The 17760-nt window shown below is 47.2% G+C and overlaps 1 protein-coding gene across 1 annotated transcript in view; it reads left to right on the top strand.

Annotated features, from left to right (window-relative positions):
* The window catches only part of LOC123771642 (mucolipin-3-like), a 240139-nt gene extending 224358 nt beyond the window's left edge, over positions 1-15781 (top strand). Inside the window, exon 17 of the mRNA XM_069313231.1 lies at positions 13342-15781. Within this exon, the coding sequence (XP_069169332.1) occupies positions 13342-13387 (46 nt within the window). The 3' untranslated portion in view covers positions 13388-15781. The remainder of the gene's footprint in view (positions 1-13341) is intronic.
* The last annotated feature ends 1979 nt before the right edge of the window (positions 15782-17760 follow it).

The following is a 17760-nucleotide window of genomic DNA, read 5'->3' as shown; positions in this document are numbered from 1 at the left end:
CTCCGGGGTCTGACCAGTAGGGCCCTTCTCTTCTGGCTGCCCCGGCTTTTTCTTGTGAGGCTGGGGCTTTGGAGGACGACTTGGCCCCGGGGCCTGGTGTAGAGGCTCCTGGGGTTGGGGAGGAGCTGACGTGGGGGCTTGGGCTCCATAGGACCCCGCCTGGATTTTCTGTCCTTCTGAGCGAAGCTTACTGTTGCAAGGAGTGGGGTTTTCTTTTTCCCCTTCTGCATGCGATCTGGACTTGGGTTCTGCTGCTCCCCGGGTTCAGTTCCGTGTCCCTGTGGATTTTTCAGTTCCGTCTACCGGGGTTTTTCGGCTACCCGCATCTCTCCGCCTGAAGTACAGTTGACCTTTGCGGCTTACCTCCTGCGTGACTTGGGAGTTCGCCTCCATAATAGATCCTTCTTCGTTCAGGTTTGGATCATTGTGTCCTTACTGGGTACGTTATGAGGTTCCAGGGTCGTCCTGGCTTGCAAACTGCCCCCTTGTTTTCGCTGGATGCTTGGGACTTGTTCTGTCGGTCCCACGTGTTTGAGTGGTGCGAGGCGTTGTCGGTGGTCCAGGTTTACCTGGGGGGCGATTTGGAGCATCTTAATGAGTGTCTTTTCGCTCCTGGCCTTCTGCGGGATGTTGGTGCGGTGCAGCTTCATGTGCAGGTTCCTTCCCTGTCGACTGCACTTGTGGCGGAGGATTTGCATGCTCATGGCTTTTTGGCTTCGGTCCTGCGTTTCTTTTCCCTCCTGGAGCTGTCTTCAGATTGGCTTGTGGAGGATGTAGAGGCGCTTGGGGACGTTCCTGGGTCTGGCGCCTTGGTCCCTGCTGCTCGGGCATCATCTGCCATGTTGAAGCTCTTTGCGCCAATCCTGCGGGAGGCGTTGCTGCATTTTTTCGCAGCACGTTTCGCAAGTCGACAGGCGGTCCTTGCTTCCTTCTTGGAATCCGCGTGGGCCCTGGTTCTTAGGTTGTCTTCTCCCTTTTTGAGGCTTCTGCGGTTTAGCATTATATTCATGCGGCTTCTTCCTCTTGCCGCCCTATGTATTGAGTTGTTGGTGCTCTGGGAGAACCGGGGGGGGGGGGGGTTCCTTCTCGGCGGGGTCGTACCAGGGTTCGTGGTTTCATTTGTCGGGGTGGGCCACAGGTGTCGGGTTCAGTGCCGGTGCCGCCTGCGGTCCCACCTATGCCTGACCGGCGTGGTGTTAGCTCTGTGCGCAGGTCGGGTTCTCGTAAGGAGCAGTGGCCCTTTCGCGGTTCGCCCCATTTACGGGATGATGGGGGAAGGCTTGCTTTGTTCGCTCACACCTGGTCTCACGATTTGGTAATGTTTCGGGTTGTTTTTCACAGCCTGCGGTGGTGTTGGGTGGCTCCGCCTCCTCCGGGGGGTTCGAAGCTGATGAGGCAGGCTTCCTCTCCTACGCTTCGTCGCAGGAGAAGAAGATTGGTCCTTGTATAATGGTATTGCGGAGATGTTATGTTACGGAGATGTATTGCAATGATGTTAGACACTCAAAGAGTGTCCGTCAGTCAGGAAGAGATTCAGGTATTCTTGAAAATATCTATGGGAAACACCACCATGCAATCTGCTAACACTGTTCATCTATGCTACTTGTATCAGATGCATCATCACTGAACGTAGAAAACGATTCATCTTTGTATCATCTAAATACATTGGAGATAGCATAGGATTGCAAGGGTGACGCTCAGAGCTACAACTGAATACGCTCGTTGTATCGTCCTCATAGGTGCTGTATCACTTGCATCTGATCTATGTGTTAGGTCTTTATTGCACCTAGTTTCACCAATATTATGACCCTTATGTTCTTCAAACAATAAGATTTGGATTTCACCGACAGAGCGTTATCTTTCAACACCGCATCGGACAGGTGTTTGGAAGCCAGAGGCGCGTGTGCCACCCATGGTTGCTCATTCAGTACTAACCCAGCCAGCAGTCCTAGGGCATTCTGGGAATTTTTTCCAAGATGGTGGCCTCTCACTGGAGGTCCCAAGAGTCCATTTCGTACATAACTAACCTCGCGCACATTTAGAATTGGTACGGAAAAGTCAAAGAGAGTTTTCTTGGTTGGCGCAGTTTCCCGCCAACCGAGAATACTTGGTTGGCGCAGTTAAGTGGTTAAATTAATTTACAAAGATATGTGTGTTACAAATCGGTGAACGAAAATCATTGAAACTCAGTCGTTCACTTGTGTGGACCACTATGGCTGTTGTGTGGTTAATATGCTTCACTTGTTGTGTGGACCATTCTGGCTGGTGTTTGGTTCATATGGTTCACTTGTTGAGTGGTCCACTTGTATGATCCAACTTGTTTTATGAAGGAATTATTAATTGTAACCTGTGATAGAATGAGACATATCGTAACCTGTGACATTAATTGTAACCTGTGATAGAATGAGAATAAATATTGCCGGAACAACCGTGGACATTTTCAAGAGGAAACTAGATTTATTCCTCCAAGGAGTGCCGGACCAACCGGGCTGTGGTGGGTATGTGGGCCTGCGGGCTGCTCCAAGCAACAGCCTGGTGGACCAAACTCTCACAAGTCGAGCCTGGCCTCGGGCCGGGCTTGGGGAGTAGAAGAACTCCCAGAACCCCATCAACCAGGTATCAACCAGACAGTTTTCCACCACACTGTGAACTCTGTCCCAATATCGTAAGCTTGTGGACCACTTGTGGTCCACTTGTGTGGCCCACATGTGTGGTCCACTTGTGTGATCCAACATGTCTTATGAAGGAATTATTAATTGTAACCTGTGATAGAATGGGACAGTTTTCCACCACTCCATGAACTCTGTCCCAACATTGTAAGCTTGTGGACCACTTGTGGACCACTTGTGCAGTCCACTTGTGTGGGACGCTTGTGTAATCGAACTTGCCATATGAGCGAATTATTAATTGTAATCTGTGATAGAATGGGAAAGTTTTCCACCAATCTGTGAACTCTCTCGACATCGTAAACAAATTTGAACATCCCCCGCCTAGGCAAATCATTGTTCGTCGAACGGGGTGAGTAAATCCTGCCTGATAAGTGTAATTACCTAAGTGTAGTTACAGGATGAGAGCTAAGCTCGTGGTGTCCCGTCTTCCCAGCACTCTTTGTCATATAACGCTTTGAAACTACTGACGGTCTTGGCCTCCACCACCTTCTCACTTAACTACCACTCTACTCCAACCGTCTACCACTCTATTTGCGAAGGTGAATTTTCTTATATTTCTTCGGCATCTGTGTTTAGCTAGTTTAAATCTATGACCTCTTGTTCTTGAAGTGCCAGGTCTCAGGAAATCTTCCCTGTCGATTTTATCAATTCCTGTTACTATTTTGTATGTAGTGATCACATCACCTCTTTTTTCTGGGGGGAGCCCCGTCGGCTCCCCGGAGCTATCCCAGGCTGATATGCTAATGTCAGACTTTGGCATCAGTCATGTGTATGGAGTTCTTAGGCCTACCGGGGACCACGGCCAGAACCGGGCCCCCTCAGAGAGGCAAGGGGAGCAATGGCCTATAGAAGCCCCCGTGTAGTTGGAAGCATTCTATGTCTGCCATCGACCGGAACAGGCACCCAGAAAGGTAAGCGCCCCAAAACAAACCCCTATTCTGGTTAAAATTGCTACCTAAAACCGAACTAGTGGATAGAACTCCCCAACCGAAAACAAGCAAACTAGTGTGACGTCACACACTGCCGCGCCGCTGTCTGCGCAGCTCCCCTCTCCCCGGGAGGGGGAAGGGGGAGCCCCAGACCCCCCGCGCCGGCTACCCACACCTCAGTTCTTGAGGCTGATGCTATAGGCGATGGTCGTGTGCTCTGGCTCCGGTGTCGCTACTGCACTGTGCTTTGCGTGTGGTGTTAGTTTTGTGGGTGCGAGAGCCAGGAGTTATCTTCAGTACTCGGGCTGCATGCGCCTAGGGCTGCCTTCCCTAGGTGCCCTGTAAGTACTGCCCTTGGGGCTTGGGGCCACCTTCCACAGGCTCATCGGGGTCTGCCTCTGCTGGTCCGTTTTACCTTTCGGTTTTTCGGCTGCCTGTTGGGCTCTTGGGTGTTCTGTTCTCCCTTGTTACCGGCAGGTAAGAGGCAGTTTGCACTGGTAGGGGCGCAGGGTGCTGCTCAGCTTGTATTTCCCGACATCGCGGCCGGCTCTGTTCCTTGGGGTTCGCTGTCCTCTTGCGGGGTTTTGTTTTTCTTTTTGTTTTTGCCTGGTGGGGGGTTCTGTCATTTTATTCAGTTTGTTTTTGCCCTTCCACTGTTCTCCTCGGTGGCGCCCCCTGCTAGGTCCCTGTGAGTGTACACGTCCCTGGGGTTCAGCTTTAGAAGTTTGCTTGGTAGTTTTGGGCGCCGGTTTGCAGCACCCTGCCTGGGACTACCTGAGCGCGAGTCCTCTTAAAGTAAACGCTCAGGACCCTGGGAATCCCCTAGGGGGCGCGTGGGTCCGATGGATGTGACCCCGGAGTCCCCACTCGCTGTGTGCGAGTTTGAGGGTTGCTCGGTCCCCTTGTCTCAGGGTGACCCTCATTGTTTTTGCCTCTGCCACGCTGCCTGTTGGGTCGGTGATACTTTCGACCCTGAGTCCTGTGAGTGTTGCTGCTTGCTTGTGACTCAATTTACCCAATCCTCTGATGATTCTATTCGGGTACGGGCGGCACGTGCGTTGCAGTCTAGGTTTCGTCTGTTGCAACGCGCTCGGTTGGTTGCTTCCCCGGATGCCCCGGGGCTGCCCCGCTTTGCTTTTCGAGACCCGGACTTGGGGGTGGGGGTCGCTTCGATCCTGGTTCAGTCCGCACCTCCTCGTCCTTCCCCTTCTGTTCGTTCTGGTCCCCCGCCCCTGCTTCCGGCCCCGAAGCGTCTGAGGGTTTCGGGGTCGGAGCAGGGGTTACTTGATCTCGAGACTCGGGCAGCTTCGGGGGTTGCCCCTTCCGGGGGGGCGGCAGAGGCATTCGAGTCTTGTCTCCCGGCCGAAGCTTCAGGGTCTGACCAGTGGGCCCCCCTTCCTCCAGCTTTTCCGGCTGCTCCGTCCTTGTCTTGTGGGGTCGGGGCTTGGGGAGAGGACTCGGCCTCGGGTCCTGTGGTGACGGACCTCGAGGCTGGGGAGGGGCTGACTTGGGGGCCTTGGGCCCCGCTGGACCCCGCCTGGGTTTTTCTTCCCACTGAGCGGGGATTATTGTTACAAGGAGTGGGTTTTTCGTTTCCCCCCTCTGCGTACGAGTTGGATTTGGTGTCGGCCCCTCCCCGGGTTCGGTTCCGTGTTCCCCCGGGTACGTCGGTTCCGTCCTTCCGGAGGTTTTCGGCTTATCGCATCCAACCTGGTGTGGTGCGAGCGGCCTTTGCAGCTTACCTCCTGCGTGACCCGGATTATGCCTCGGAAATGGATCCGTCCACGTTCAGGTTTGGGACTTCGTTCCCTTTCTGGCTCCGTTACGAGGTTCCGGAGTCGTCCTGGCTAGCAGACTGCCCCTTGTTTGGTCTGGATTCCTGGCATTCCTTCTGTCGTTCCCGCACGCTGGAGTGGCGGGAAGCTTCCACGGTGCTGCAGGTTTTCCTGGGGGGTGAACTTGAGTACCTGAATGAGTGCTTGTTTGCCCCTGCCCTTCCCCGCGATGTGGGCGTTATTCAGCTCCATGTGCAGGTTCCCTCCCTTTCGGCGGCGCTCGTGGCGGAGGACTTGCGCGCCCGGGGCCTTTTGTGTTCGGCCTTGCGGTTCTTTTCCCTCCTGGAGCTGTCTTCGGATTGGCTCGTGGAGGATGTGGGGACGCTTGGGTCTGTCCCGGGGTCCGGCACCTTGTCCTCGGCTGCGCGTCCGTCGGCTGCCTTGTTGAAGCTGTTCACGCCGATTTTGCGGGATGCGGTTTCCCTGTTCTATGCTTCCCGTCTCGCGTGTCGGCAGGCGGTGCTGGGTTCCTCCGTGGAATCTGCTTGGGCTCTGGCTCTTAGGCGTTCTTCACCTTTTTGTCCTCTCCTGTTTGGGGAGTCGGCCGTGGCGCAGTTTATTCAGGCTGCGTCGGCGGCTTGTCGTCCGATGTCGGACTTGTTAGTTTTCCGGGGGGCCCGGGGTGGGTCTTCCCGGAAAGGTCATGCCAGGGCTCGGGGTTCCTCTCGTCGTGGTAGGCCTCTGGTGTCAGGTTTGGGGTTGGCTCCTCCTGCGGACCCTCCCTCGTCTGGTCAGCGCAGTGTTCGCGCTGTGCGGGGTTCTGGGTCTCGTAAGGGTCGCCGGCCCTTTCACGGTTTGCCCCTTTGACGGGGCGATGGGGGGGCGGCTTGCGCTGTTCGCCCGCGCCTGGTCCCACGATCCGTGGGCCTTTCGGGTCGTGTCTCGCGGCCTGCGGTGGCGTTGGGTGGCCCCTCCCCCCTTTGGGGGGTCGGGGCTGGCAGGGCAGGCTTCTTCCCCTGCGCTCTGTCGAGTCGTCTTGGAGTGGGTACGCTTGGGCGTCGTCGAAACGACGTCGTCCCTCAGATGGGTTTCCCGTCTGTTTCCGGTTCCGAAACGGGACTGCGCGGACCTGCGGTTCATTCTGGACTTGTCCCGTCTGAACCCCTGGGTTCATTGCCCCTCCTTTCGGATGACTACGCTGTCTCAGGTTCGGCTCCTCTTGGAGCCGGGAGCTTGGATGGTGTCCCGGGACCTCCGGGACGCTTATTGGCATGTCCCGATTCATCCGCGGTTCAGGGACTGGCTCGGTTTTGTAGTGGGGCGTCTGAGTTACCGCTTTCGTTGTCTCCCGTTCGGTTTGAACCTGGCACCTCGCGTGTTCACACGCCTTACACGGGTTGTGGTGGCTCGGTTGCGTTTCCTAGGTGTTCGGGTGTTGGCCTACCTCGACGACTGGCTGGTTTGGGCTCCCAGCCAGTCAGCTTGCTTGCTAGCCAGGGATTTGGTTCTTTCCCAGCTCGCCGGGTTCGGGTTCTTGGTGAACTGGAGGAAGTCCCATCTAGTTCCCTCTCAGGTTCGGACTTGGCTGGGTCTCGTGTGGGACTCTCGAACCGCCTCTTTGTCTCTCCCTCCGGAGTCTCTCCTGCGGCTGCGGTCCCGCCTTCGTCTGTTTCTGGAGGGCCCTCGGGTCACCCGGCGGTTGCTCGAGGGGCTGTGCGGGAGCCTGAACTTCGCGATGGTGGTCTACCCGCCGGGTCGGGTTTGGCTTCGACGGCTGTTCTAGTTCCTTCGGGGTTCCCCCTTCCGCCTCTCTCGCGATCGCAGAGTTCGACCCCCGGGGGACTTGCGTTGGTTGCTGCGTCACCGGCTTCCTCTTCGGGTTTTTCGGGGTTCAGTGCCTTGGCGCCTACCCGAGCCCTCGCTCGATGTGTACACGGATGCGTCGTCTCTCGGCTGGGGTTTTGTGACCAGTGCTCACCAGGCTGGCCAGGGGCGTTGGGATCCGTCCTTCCGTCGAGCTCACAGTACGGTGCGGGAGTTCGCGGCGGTGTGGTTTGCTCTGGGGAGGATTCGGGTGGCCCGCGGATCGACGATTCGGCTCCATTCGGACTGCTCTCCGGTGGTTCATTGCCTGAACCGCGGGGGTTCGATGCGGTCCTTGTCTCTTTGGGGTTGGTCGCTTCGGGTGACTCGTCTGCTGAGTTCTCGGGGTTTGGCTCTCCTGGCGGTTCACGTACGGGGCGTGTCCAACGTCTTGGCCGACGCCCTGTCTCGCTTCGTTCCCCTCTCCACGGAGTGGACGGTCGACGACGAGTCCTTCCGTTGGCTTTGCCAGGCGTTCGGGCTCCCCGAAGTGGACCTCTTCGCGTCGGCGTGGTCGCGGCGTCTTCCCGTTTATGCGGCGCCCTTCCCCGATTGCGAGGCCGTCGGGGTCGATGCCTTTCGGCTAGACTGGTCGAGGTGGGGGTTCCTGTACCTCTTTCCCCCGGTTCGGCTGTTGCTCCAGGTCCTGACTCGCTTAGAGACTTACCGGGGAAGAGTTGTCCTTCTGGCCCCTTGGTGGCCGGCGCAGCCTTGGTTTCAGGCGCTGGTTGCTCGGTGTCCGACCCCGAGGGTTTTCCCGCGGCTCCGCCTCTTTCAGCAGATCGGGCCGGTACGTCACGTAGCTGGTTCGATCTTCTCCTCGAGTCTTCGCGTATGGTTTTTTTGACTCGGGTCTATCATCATCTCTATGGTGATCAGGTGGCCTCCTTGTTGGTGTCCCACCTGAGGGCTTCTTCTCGGCGGCAGTATGAAGTTTCCTGGCGGTCCTTCCGTTTCTTTTTGCGTCTTCGTCGTGTTAGCTCCTTGTCTGTTCGGGTGGTCTTGTCCTTCCTCTCGTGGTTGTTTCAGGACCGTCATCTTATGCCTAACACTGTCGCTTCGTATCGTGCGGCGCTGGCGGAGCCGCTTCAGCTTGCTTTCGGTATCGATGTTACGTCTGCGCCGTTTCGCAAGCTGTCTCGTGCATTGTTTCACCTCCGGCCTGCTCATGCGTCGCCTGAGCCGTCCTGGTCTTTGGACAGAGTGCTCGCTTTCCTTTCATCTCCTCGTTTCGTTGTGGCCCCTTCGGTCCAGGATTGTTTTTCCAAGGCACTTTTCTTGTTGGCTTTGGCCTCTGGGGGTCGGGTAGGGGAGCTTCATGCTCTCCTCCGGCGCAGGGGTTTCTGCTCTTTTGGTCGTGGTGATAGTTTTGTTCGTTTGCAGCCGTCTCCTTCTTTTCTGGCGAAGAATGAGACTGCTGCGTTCCGGAGGGGTCCATGGGTGGTTGATGCTTGGTTGGTCAGGCCGGGGGTGCATCATGTTTTGTGTCCAGTTGCGGCGCTTCGCCGTTATTTGCGCGCCACAGCTTCTGTGTCCGGGGACGCGCTGTGGGTTGATCCGGTTTCCCTTCTTCCCTGTTCGCGGGTTCAAGTCTCTCAGGTCGTCCGCAGGGTTATTAGTTCCAGCCAGCCTGCGGTCTATCCCCGTGCCCATGACGTTCGTAAGTTCGCGGCACTTGCTGCCGTCTTTGGGAATATGTCTTGGTCTGATATTCGAGCGCGGGGATTTTGGCGGTCGAACAGGGTCCTGGCTGCTCGTTACCTTGTGAATGTCCCTGGGCCTCGTCGGGCCTGTGTTGCTTTGGGTCGGCGGTTGCAGCCAGTTGTCTCGGCTTCGAGTTGAGGGGTGAGCGACGACCGCCTCCCGGGTAAGTCCCTCTTTTTGTCTGTGGGTAGTTAGCTCCGGGGAGCCGACGGGGCTCCCCCCAGAAAACCAGCGTTGAATGTAATGAAACGCCATTTTCTGGGTGAGTCCCGGAGGCTCCCCGGCATCCCTCCCTCCCTCCGGTCGGCGGTTTTTCGCGTTTTTGACATCCAGCCTCAAGAACTGAGGTGTGGGTAGCCGGCGCGGGGGGTCTGGGGCTCCCCCTTCCCCCTCCCGGGGAGGGGGGAGCTGCGCAGACAGCGGCGCGGCAGTGTGTGACGTCACACTAGTTTGCTTGTTTTCGGTTGGGGAGTTCTATCCACTAGTTCGGTTTTAGGTAGCAATTTTAACCAGAATAGGGGTTTGTTTTGGGGCGCTTACCTTTCTGGGTGCCTGTTCCGGTCGATGGCAGACATAGAATGCTTCCAACTACACGGGGGCTTCTATAGGCCATTGCTCCCATTGCCTCTCTGAGGGGGCCCGGTTCTGGCCGTGGTCCCCGGTAGGCCTAAGAACTCCATACACATGACTGATGCCAAAGTCTGACATTAGCATATCAGCCTGGGATAGCTCCGGGGAGCCTCCGGGACTCACCCAGAAAATGGCGTTTCATTACATTCAACGCTGGTTTTTTCTGTCTTCTAGTTTTGGCATGTTTAATGCTTCTAACCTCTCCTCGTAGCGCTTACCCTTCAGTTCTGGGAGCCACTTAGTAGCATGTCTTTGCACCTTTTCCAGTTTGTTGATGTGCTTCTTAAGATATGGGCACCACACAACAGCTGCATATTCTAGCTTTGGCCTAACAAAAGTCATGGTGCGAACCAGCCGGAGATTTGTTGAATCAAGGTTGTACTGTACAATGGGGCCACGACTTAAGATGCTAATCCGTTCCCAGAGATGGATCGTAAGTCGAAATATTGTAAGTTGAAGCGATTTTTCATATAAGAAATAAAGGGAATTGAATTAATTCGTTCCCCACCCTCCAAAATATTAACATACAAATACATTTTATACTGAATACAATGTTTTTTTCTAACTACAATACAGTACCAAAGTTTCTCTTACCTTTATGGAGGGCTCTTGATGGCATATGGAAGATGGTGATGAGGGGGGAGGAAGAGAGTTGTTCCTGTTTGGAAGGGGAGTCCCCTTCCATTATCACATCAGGCAGTGATGTTTTCTCTGGGGTACTCTCTCTCCTACGTTTTGCCTGAATACCACTAGGACCTGGTTGTGGTTCAGTGCTTGTTTGTCTCACTACAAATTTGTCAAGAGGCATTTGTTTTTCCCTTCATTTTAACATTTGTCTGTAATGATGCATCACAGTGTCATTGAATAGGTTAAGGCAACGACCTTCTGCAGCTTGATTTGGGTGAGTCGTTTCAGCAAAGGTTTGCAATTCTTCCCATGCTGCACACATTTTCTTAATTGTTTTGGAAGAGACATTCTGTACTCTTGTTTCTGCTCTATGGTCATCCTTACATGGGTTTTCATATGTTGAGCCTTACCACTGACTTTCCTGGGACTCATGGCATGATATATAATAATTACTTTAATGTTCAAAATGCAAAAAATCACCACAAAAGCAGAATTCCTTATAGGTGCGATCGTCACTAAGCGGGCAGCTATAGTAAACTGAGGCAGGTCGGCCGCGTGACTGGAAACCACGCGCTCGGACGACCCAAACGTGTACCAACAAATATCGGATGTCGAGTCGCATTTTTCGATGAAATTTACATTGTAACTCGAAATTATCGTAAGTAGGGGTAATCGTATGTCGAGGTGCCACTGTACATATATTTTACTGATTTTGCATGCTCATGGGTAACTTTGCCGACTTTAGTCTTTATCTTTTGTTATTGGTATTGCTTATATATATTGCAGTTGTTATTGCTTATATTTGTCTTTCTATTTAGAGCATTTTATTGCGAATAATTTGATACCACAATGCACACTGTTGCACAAAAACTTCTGTTGGCAAACTGTATGTTTTTGTCTGGTGTATTGGGTGTAGCGGGAGGGCTTCGGCGACGTTAGGGGTCGTTGCAGGTTATGTGCCCCCCATGTTGTCTAATTTATATGCATATGTCTGTGTAGGAAATTTTATTGCGATCACAGTGATACCAAAAAAGAACGATGTCGAACAAGTTTGGACTTGATAAACCTGAAAAGAGTAGCAACATGTTCGCGCTGTTTGGTGTGCACGGCTAACAAACAACTTAGCTTTTTATTTGGTGCCGGCATTACGTTAGCTTTGTTGACATGTTATTCATATGTTCCTCTAGAACATTTCAGTGAGAACACATTGATACCAAATTGAAACACGTACATCGAAAATTACGGTCAAAAACAAGAAAAGAGTATAAACTTTTCAGTAGGGGTGTAGCTGATGTGCAGCTGGGCGTGCAGTAGTGGGTAACCCTTGGGCATCTTCCCATGGTCGTACGGGTGGGGCGCGCCCATGTTTTGTACTTTATATTCATATACCTAGGTACGGAATTTTATTGCGATGACAGTGATACCAAACTTAACGACACACAATTATGGGGTTGACAAACCTGAAAAGAGCATAAACATTTCATTGCTGTTTGGCGTTCACGGTTAACGATGGCCATACTTTTTTATTTAGTGCGGGTCTCACATCGGCTTTGGTGAAATTTTATATATATATTCCTCTAGGGCATTCTCTTGCGAATAAATTGATACCAAAATTAAATACGTACATGGAAAATAAGGTCAGCAGACCGAAAAGTGTATAAACATTTAAGTGTCTCCGTGCGGTCACCCGAAATGCGCGGTGCACAAGAGGAAAGTTGAAAAGCCATCTGCGTTGAGCATCAAAGTGTTATTACAATATGAAGATAATATTGCTGCTGCTGCTTTTTTTTTTTGTGCTGGGATATTCCTGCATGGGCCCTAAGCCTCTGGCTGGCCCACTAAGTGTTGCTTGTTTCTGTTTTACTTGGGCGGAGTATGAGTATTTATGACTGCTGATTTTGTAATAACAAATTCATTAAAAGCAAACAAGATTGCAGTGGAAATTTCCTTGGAAGAAAACGGGGATATCATTGCCACATCGCTATTAAATTCACCAGCTAATGATAATGGGAATTCACTTAAAACACAGGTCTAGCATTAGAATCAATAAAAAAATATTCTCTACGACTGGCTCTAATATAATTACTAACAAACTAAAGTCTACCTCCCATTGTCAATATAGTGGGCATACAGTATACGAACCGGTGTGAGAGTGGTGTCTATCAAGCCAAGAGGAAGCAGACACCATTAATTTAACAAAAACAAAGTTTTGCACAGTTATTTCCCTCTATACGCAGTGTTATGGGAGTTACAAACTCCCATCATCAGCACAATCTTCGTCAACATTTAGGGAAGTGTTCTGTATCTGATAGTCCGCTAAATCTAGCCATTTCTGCCCAGTAATATAGATTAGGGTATACAGGTTAGGACATGAAGCGAGCCACCCAAATGGGTAAATGTCAATTAATAAATCATAATAATAATTTCCCCCGATTTAGCCGTCATATATTGGTTACAGTTATTACTGTGTCCCTCCTGTTGACTGGTGTAATTGAAGGGGAAGAAGAATTGGCAATAACTACCTAATACAACATGTGACGTGATTATGCTAGCATCACTTACAAGGAGTTTAGTTGGTGAAATCTTCTGCATTCGTATATGGTTGTCCAGGCCAAAATCTACCATACAGATAATCTGTATTTGTTTAATTTAATTTACTAACCTATGTAGTCTTAACATTTGTAGTAAATGTCTACCAGTAGATAATTTCAATTGATAGACTATAATTAATTGCCACCATGCAATTCTAAGTATAAAAATAACATCCTAGCTTAACAATACAATGCACTAAGTGTCATCGCTGTAACTAAAAAGCTGGGAGCATCAAAATTTTCTTATGTCTAGCAAGGATGCAATCGCCCGCCATTTGCAATTTGAGGAAATCCTGTGTATAAACCTACCAGACAATAAACACTCCTTCTATAACCAAACCTATCTAAAAACTCTATAACTTAAATATCACTAATTCAGCATATAATCCAACACATTCAGGGCCTATCACACTAAAATACTGTACATACATAAGTGAAGGGTCCCTACATCATCTGTATTTCAACAAATGCTATATGATCCTGGTTCATCTGCCACTGTGCAATACTGAACTCAGGGTCGTAACAATGGCTGACGTGTCTTTCCCTCTTGCAGGAGCAGAAGACAGAGGGACACCGAGTGCGAGGCTTTTCTCTCCTAAGCGGATGCATTTTAATGTGAAAACGGTTGTAAATTTATCATTTTTGTATCTTGTCATATAATATAAATGATTAGATACAATTAAATAAATGTTCTCACTGTTCCATTAAGTTATAGAAAGTGTCAGTGAGTGGAATTGTGGAATCTGAATTAACAAAAATTATACAAGTCCACATGTACTGAATTTAAAGATGAATAAATCAGATCTTGAAAACACTTGTCACATTTTAATGTCTTGTGATAGCGAAGGTCAAAGTTTGAAGAAAAATGCCGAGTGCTGTCATTGTCAATGTTATTTTACATTTGGAAAACTTATAATAAATGTTGATCTTTGTGTGAATTGTATCCTAAATACCATTCTCAAACACTGCTTTTGTTGGCCTTGTGTAAATGGCATGTCAATCCATTGGTAAACAAAGTATGAAATAGGTATAAAGAAGTGGTATTTTGTATAATATTGTAAAAGTTGTGAACTAGTTGTATAATGGAACAAAGAAAACCTTCATTTTTGTAATGCTTCTGTAAGCAATTGAAATCGACTTCTTTCTAAAAGAAGGAAAATAAACTCAATGTTTTCTGCATTTATTATTTGATGAAAAATCAAATGAATAAAATTGACCAGTCACCATTTACAATATTCATAGTAAATCTTGGTAGAAATTGTGTTCATTTGTACTTACATTTTCACGTAAAGAGCTGCAGCTATTCATTTCGCACTAAAAGGCCAAATGTTCCAAGATTTACAGTTCTTTCATGGTTAAATTTGTCTAATTTATTCTGGTGAATGAGCCAGGTGTTTGACTTTCCCCTTTACTGTGACAGCTTATTGTATATTGTGATTGTGGTTTGGTTAGACCCATATTTTGACAGTTTTAAAGTGTACCCATATTGTGAGAGTTATGATCTGCCCCCGACATGAAAACACACGTAGGCTCAACATATACTTCATGTGCGTATTATGATTTATTAGATCTGCATTATGCTTACTTGGGCTAAGTAACTTTCTTTCTAGGTTATTTTCAGTACTATACATGTTTTATTATAAATGTATTTCAGTCTTAGGACTTAATTTCATCATATATCTTTAGGTAATAATTACCAGGTTTTTAGATTCGTGTTTGTACATCAAAATGTATTGTGTATGTAGTGCTTTGGAATACATATTGGTTTATGTTTGCATCCAACTCTTGCTAATACTGGTTGCGAGTTGAAATATTCAACATGGTGTTGACCCTCTCTTCATACATGGTAATATAGTTGAACAAAGTAGCATAATAGACAGTAAAAACTAATCCATAAATTCATCTTGTCATATGTATCAAAGCACCCTAAATCCAATACTGTATTAATACATAAATGCCAGTTATTATAGTACATTATTGGTGTACATTGTTTTTCACAAGTCCTGATTCCACAGAAGAATCCTTAAGTCTTGGGTGCAGTGATATGGACCTTTGTTTCAGTTTTAAGAACATTGACCAAGGCTCATGGTGCCAACATAATGTATATTCCGAATAGTTTATACATTTACAAATACAGTGCTCTGATATTGATTCTTATTGTGTGCTGTACAAGTAAGCATGTTCTTCTGTTGATTAGTATTATGTTATTAGATCCATTTTGTAGTTATACATATGTGAAGGTACACTTTAATATGCAGTAATTCTTTTTAAATTAATGCTTTATTTTTAATTATTTTAAATAACTTTTCAATGTTGCTTTTAACTAAAATTTAAAATGTATTTATACAGATTAAAATATTTAATCTGTATAAATATATTTATATAAACCTAATTTTTATATTTATAGAACAATCTTTGACTAGGCTAAGCACATTACCACATGTTGGATTTGTATACTTATAATTTACATAAACTGAATAACTGTGGTAGCCAAAACTATATTTCCACTTGCATTTTATCCAAAGAATTTTGTTATTTGATTAACCCTGTTCTTGAATCTCATTCTTAAGATTTCTGCACTCATCTCAGACTTCCCTATAATGATCCCTTCTCTCTCTCTGAACTTCATTCAGTCTGCCGTGGCCCTCTGCGATTCTATGGCGGCGGGCTTCAATGGCATTCATTATGAGATGCTTCGTTGTCTCTCTTCATGTACGTCACAGTATTTACCGAGTCTGTATAATCAGGTCTGGGACCCAGCAAACACAGAACGTTTGTGGACGTTTTTAAATGGTGCCACAAAGGTAATACTGTTACGTTTAACATAAAATACTTATTTCTGACGTCCTTAAAACCAAAGGATATAACTAAAAATATATATTCTTGAGATGCAGTTTTTTAAGATTTATGTAAAAATTTAAAAATAATAGTGAATGCTATGGAATTATAATGTTTTTATGCTTTATATTTAAGAATAAATAATTTTCAGTCAACATTTTGTTTTTTTTGTTTACTTTATGTAAACCTAACCAATTTACGTTCTTATAACATAAATATAACATTTATATGACGTCAATATAACGTTATTTACATGACATCATTAAGTTATTATGATGTTATATTAACGTATAATTCCTATATGAAAACCAGAATATTATACTGAACTTTGTTTTATACCTTGTAAAGTTATCATAAAACTTGAAATAAGACGGTAAGCATGCTTTACTTATGAAAATATAGAAACAAATCAACAAAATCATTTTAACATAAAAACATAAACATAATATAAATTAAATGCATGCATGAGAGTTATTTGGAACTGTAATATTGCATACATGAACCTTGAGGTACAAACCCAGTGTATTTACCCATGCAATTCTTTCCTAAATCTTATACGTTGTTTCGAGTTCTGTCTTGTGTTGTTACTGTTAATGCCCTATTAATGTCCCCTTTGTTATGTTATATTCCCCTCTACCATGTCACTCCTAATTCTTCGCCTTTCTAGAGAATGTAATTAAAGCTTTGACAATCTTTCTTCATATGACAGGTTTCCAACACTTTTGCCCACTAATGATGAAGTATGGAGTCAAAATTTTAGCTGCTAAATGTTCACTAATGACGAAGTATGGCATCAAAATTTAAAATATTTGCTAAAATTCAGGTTTTTATCAAATTTTTGGGAAAGGTTTTAAACTGCTGCCAACGTCTTCCCGTTTTGAACTACTGAAGAACAAAGGTTACCATTTGTATGTGGTAAATGGTATAAGTCGGTTTGAATTAGTGAATTGCTGCTTGAAGATGGGGTATACACCTGTGGTATTATCAGATTGCAGCATGGTGAACCTAAAACCCTTTAGATCCAAGCAAAGGGTAAAATGCCAGTAGATGCAATTGCGAACACATTGATACCAAAATGAAAGACGTATGACGAGAATTGAGGTAACAAAAGTGAAAAGTGTGTACACTTTACATTGCTCTTGAGCGCTTCTGGGTAACTTTCTCTCTCTTTCTCTGTTTTGTGCGGGTGGTACGCCATGCATTTGGAGTTTACATGCATTTAAACCTGTAGAGAATTCTATTGTGAACACGTTGATACCAGATTGAAAAACCTAGGTCGAGAATTTAAGTGACAAAAGTTGAAAAAGAGTATTCACTTTCAGTATTATCATGCTCGATCTCTAATGGAAGGCCAGGCACTGCATGGCTCTCTCATCCCGGTAACACAGCCTGCTTTCATCACATCAGCAGATGGAGCGCACTGCTGTTTTTGACATTTTATGCATATATTCCCATTGGAAATAATATTGCAAACACAATGATACCAAAATGAAAGACCTAGGACGACAATTGAGGTGAACAAAGTGAAAAGAGTGTATACATGTTATCGTTCTTGCGAGCTCCCGGATAACACGCTCTCACTTTCTCTTTGTTGCAGATGGTGGGCCGGGCTTTTGGAGTTTATATGCATTTATTCTTCTAGAGAATTCTATTGCGAACACATTGTTACCAAATTGAAAAACCTAGGACGAGAATTAAGGTGACAGAGTTGAAAAGAGCATACACTTTTCAGTATTACCGCACGCTACCATGGAATGTTCAAAACCACTGGAGATAGTGGAGGGCTAACTCGCCCAAAACGCGAAAGTGTTTTGGGCGATTAACTTTTGTTATCCTATGTTGGACGCATTCTAGTGAATTTATATCCATTCTATAGTACGGCAACCAAAAACGAAGTGCATATATATCTAAATGGGGCCTAACCAGAGCAAGATATAGCAGAACAACAGATGTCTTAATTATTACTAAAGTTTCGATACATAAATCCCAGTGTTCTGTTTGCCTTATTACGAACATTTATGTATTGATTTTTTAATTTTAACACTTAAATTGCGCATCGCATCATATGATGCTTTGACCGACTTACAGTAAATTGTGCATTGCATCATGTGATGCTTAATTTGGAGTACTACGC

This window comes from Procambarus clarkii, chromosome 75, assembly GCF_040958095.1.
Source record: "Procambarus clarkii isolate CNS0578487 chromosome 75, FALCON_Pclarkii_2.0, whole genome shotgun sequence".
In the NCBI taxonomy this organism is placed as follows: Eukaryota; Metazoa; Arthropoda; class Malacostraca; order Decapoda; family Cambaridae; genus Procambarus; species Procambarus clarkii.
This window is presented reverse-complemented; position numbering and strand designations above follow the sequence as displayed.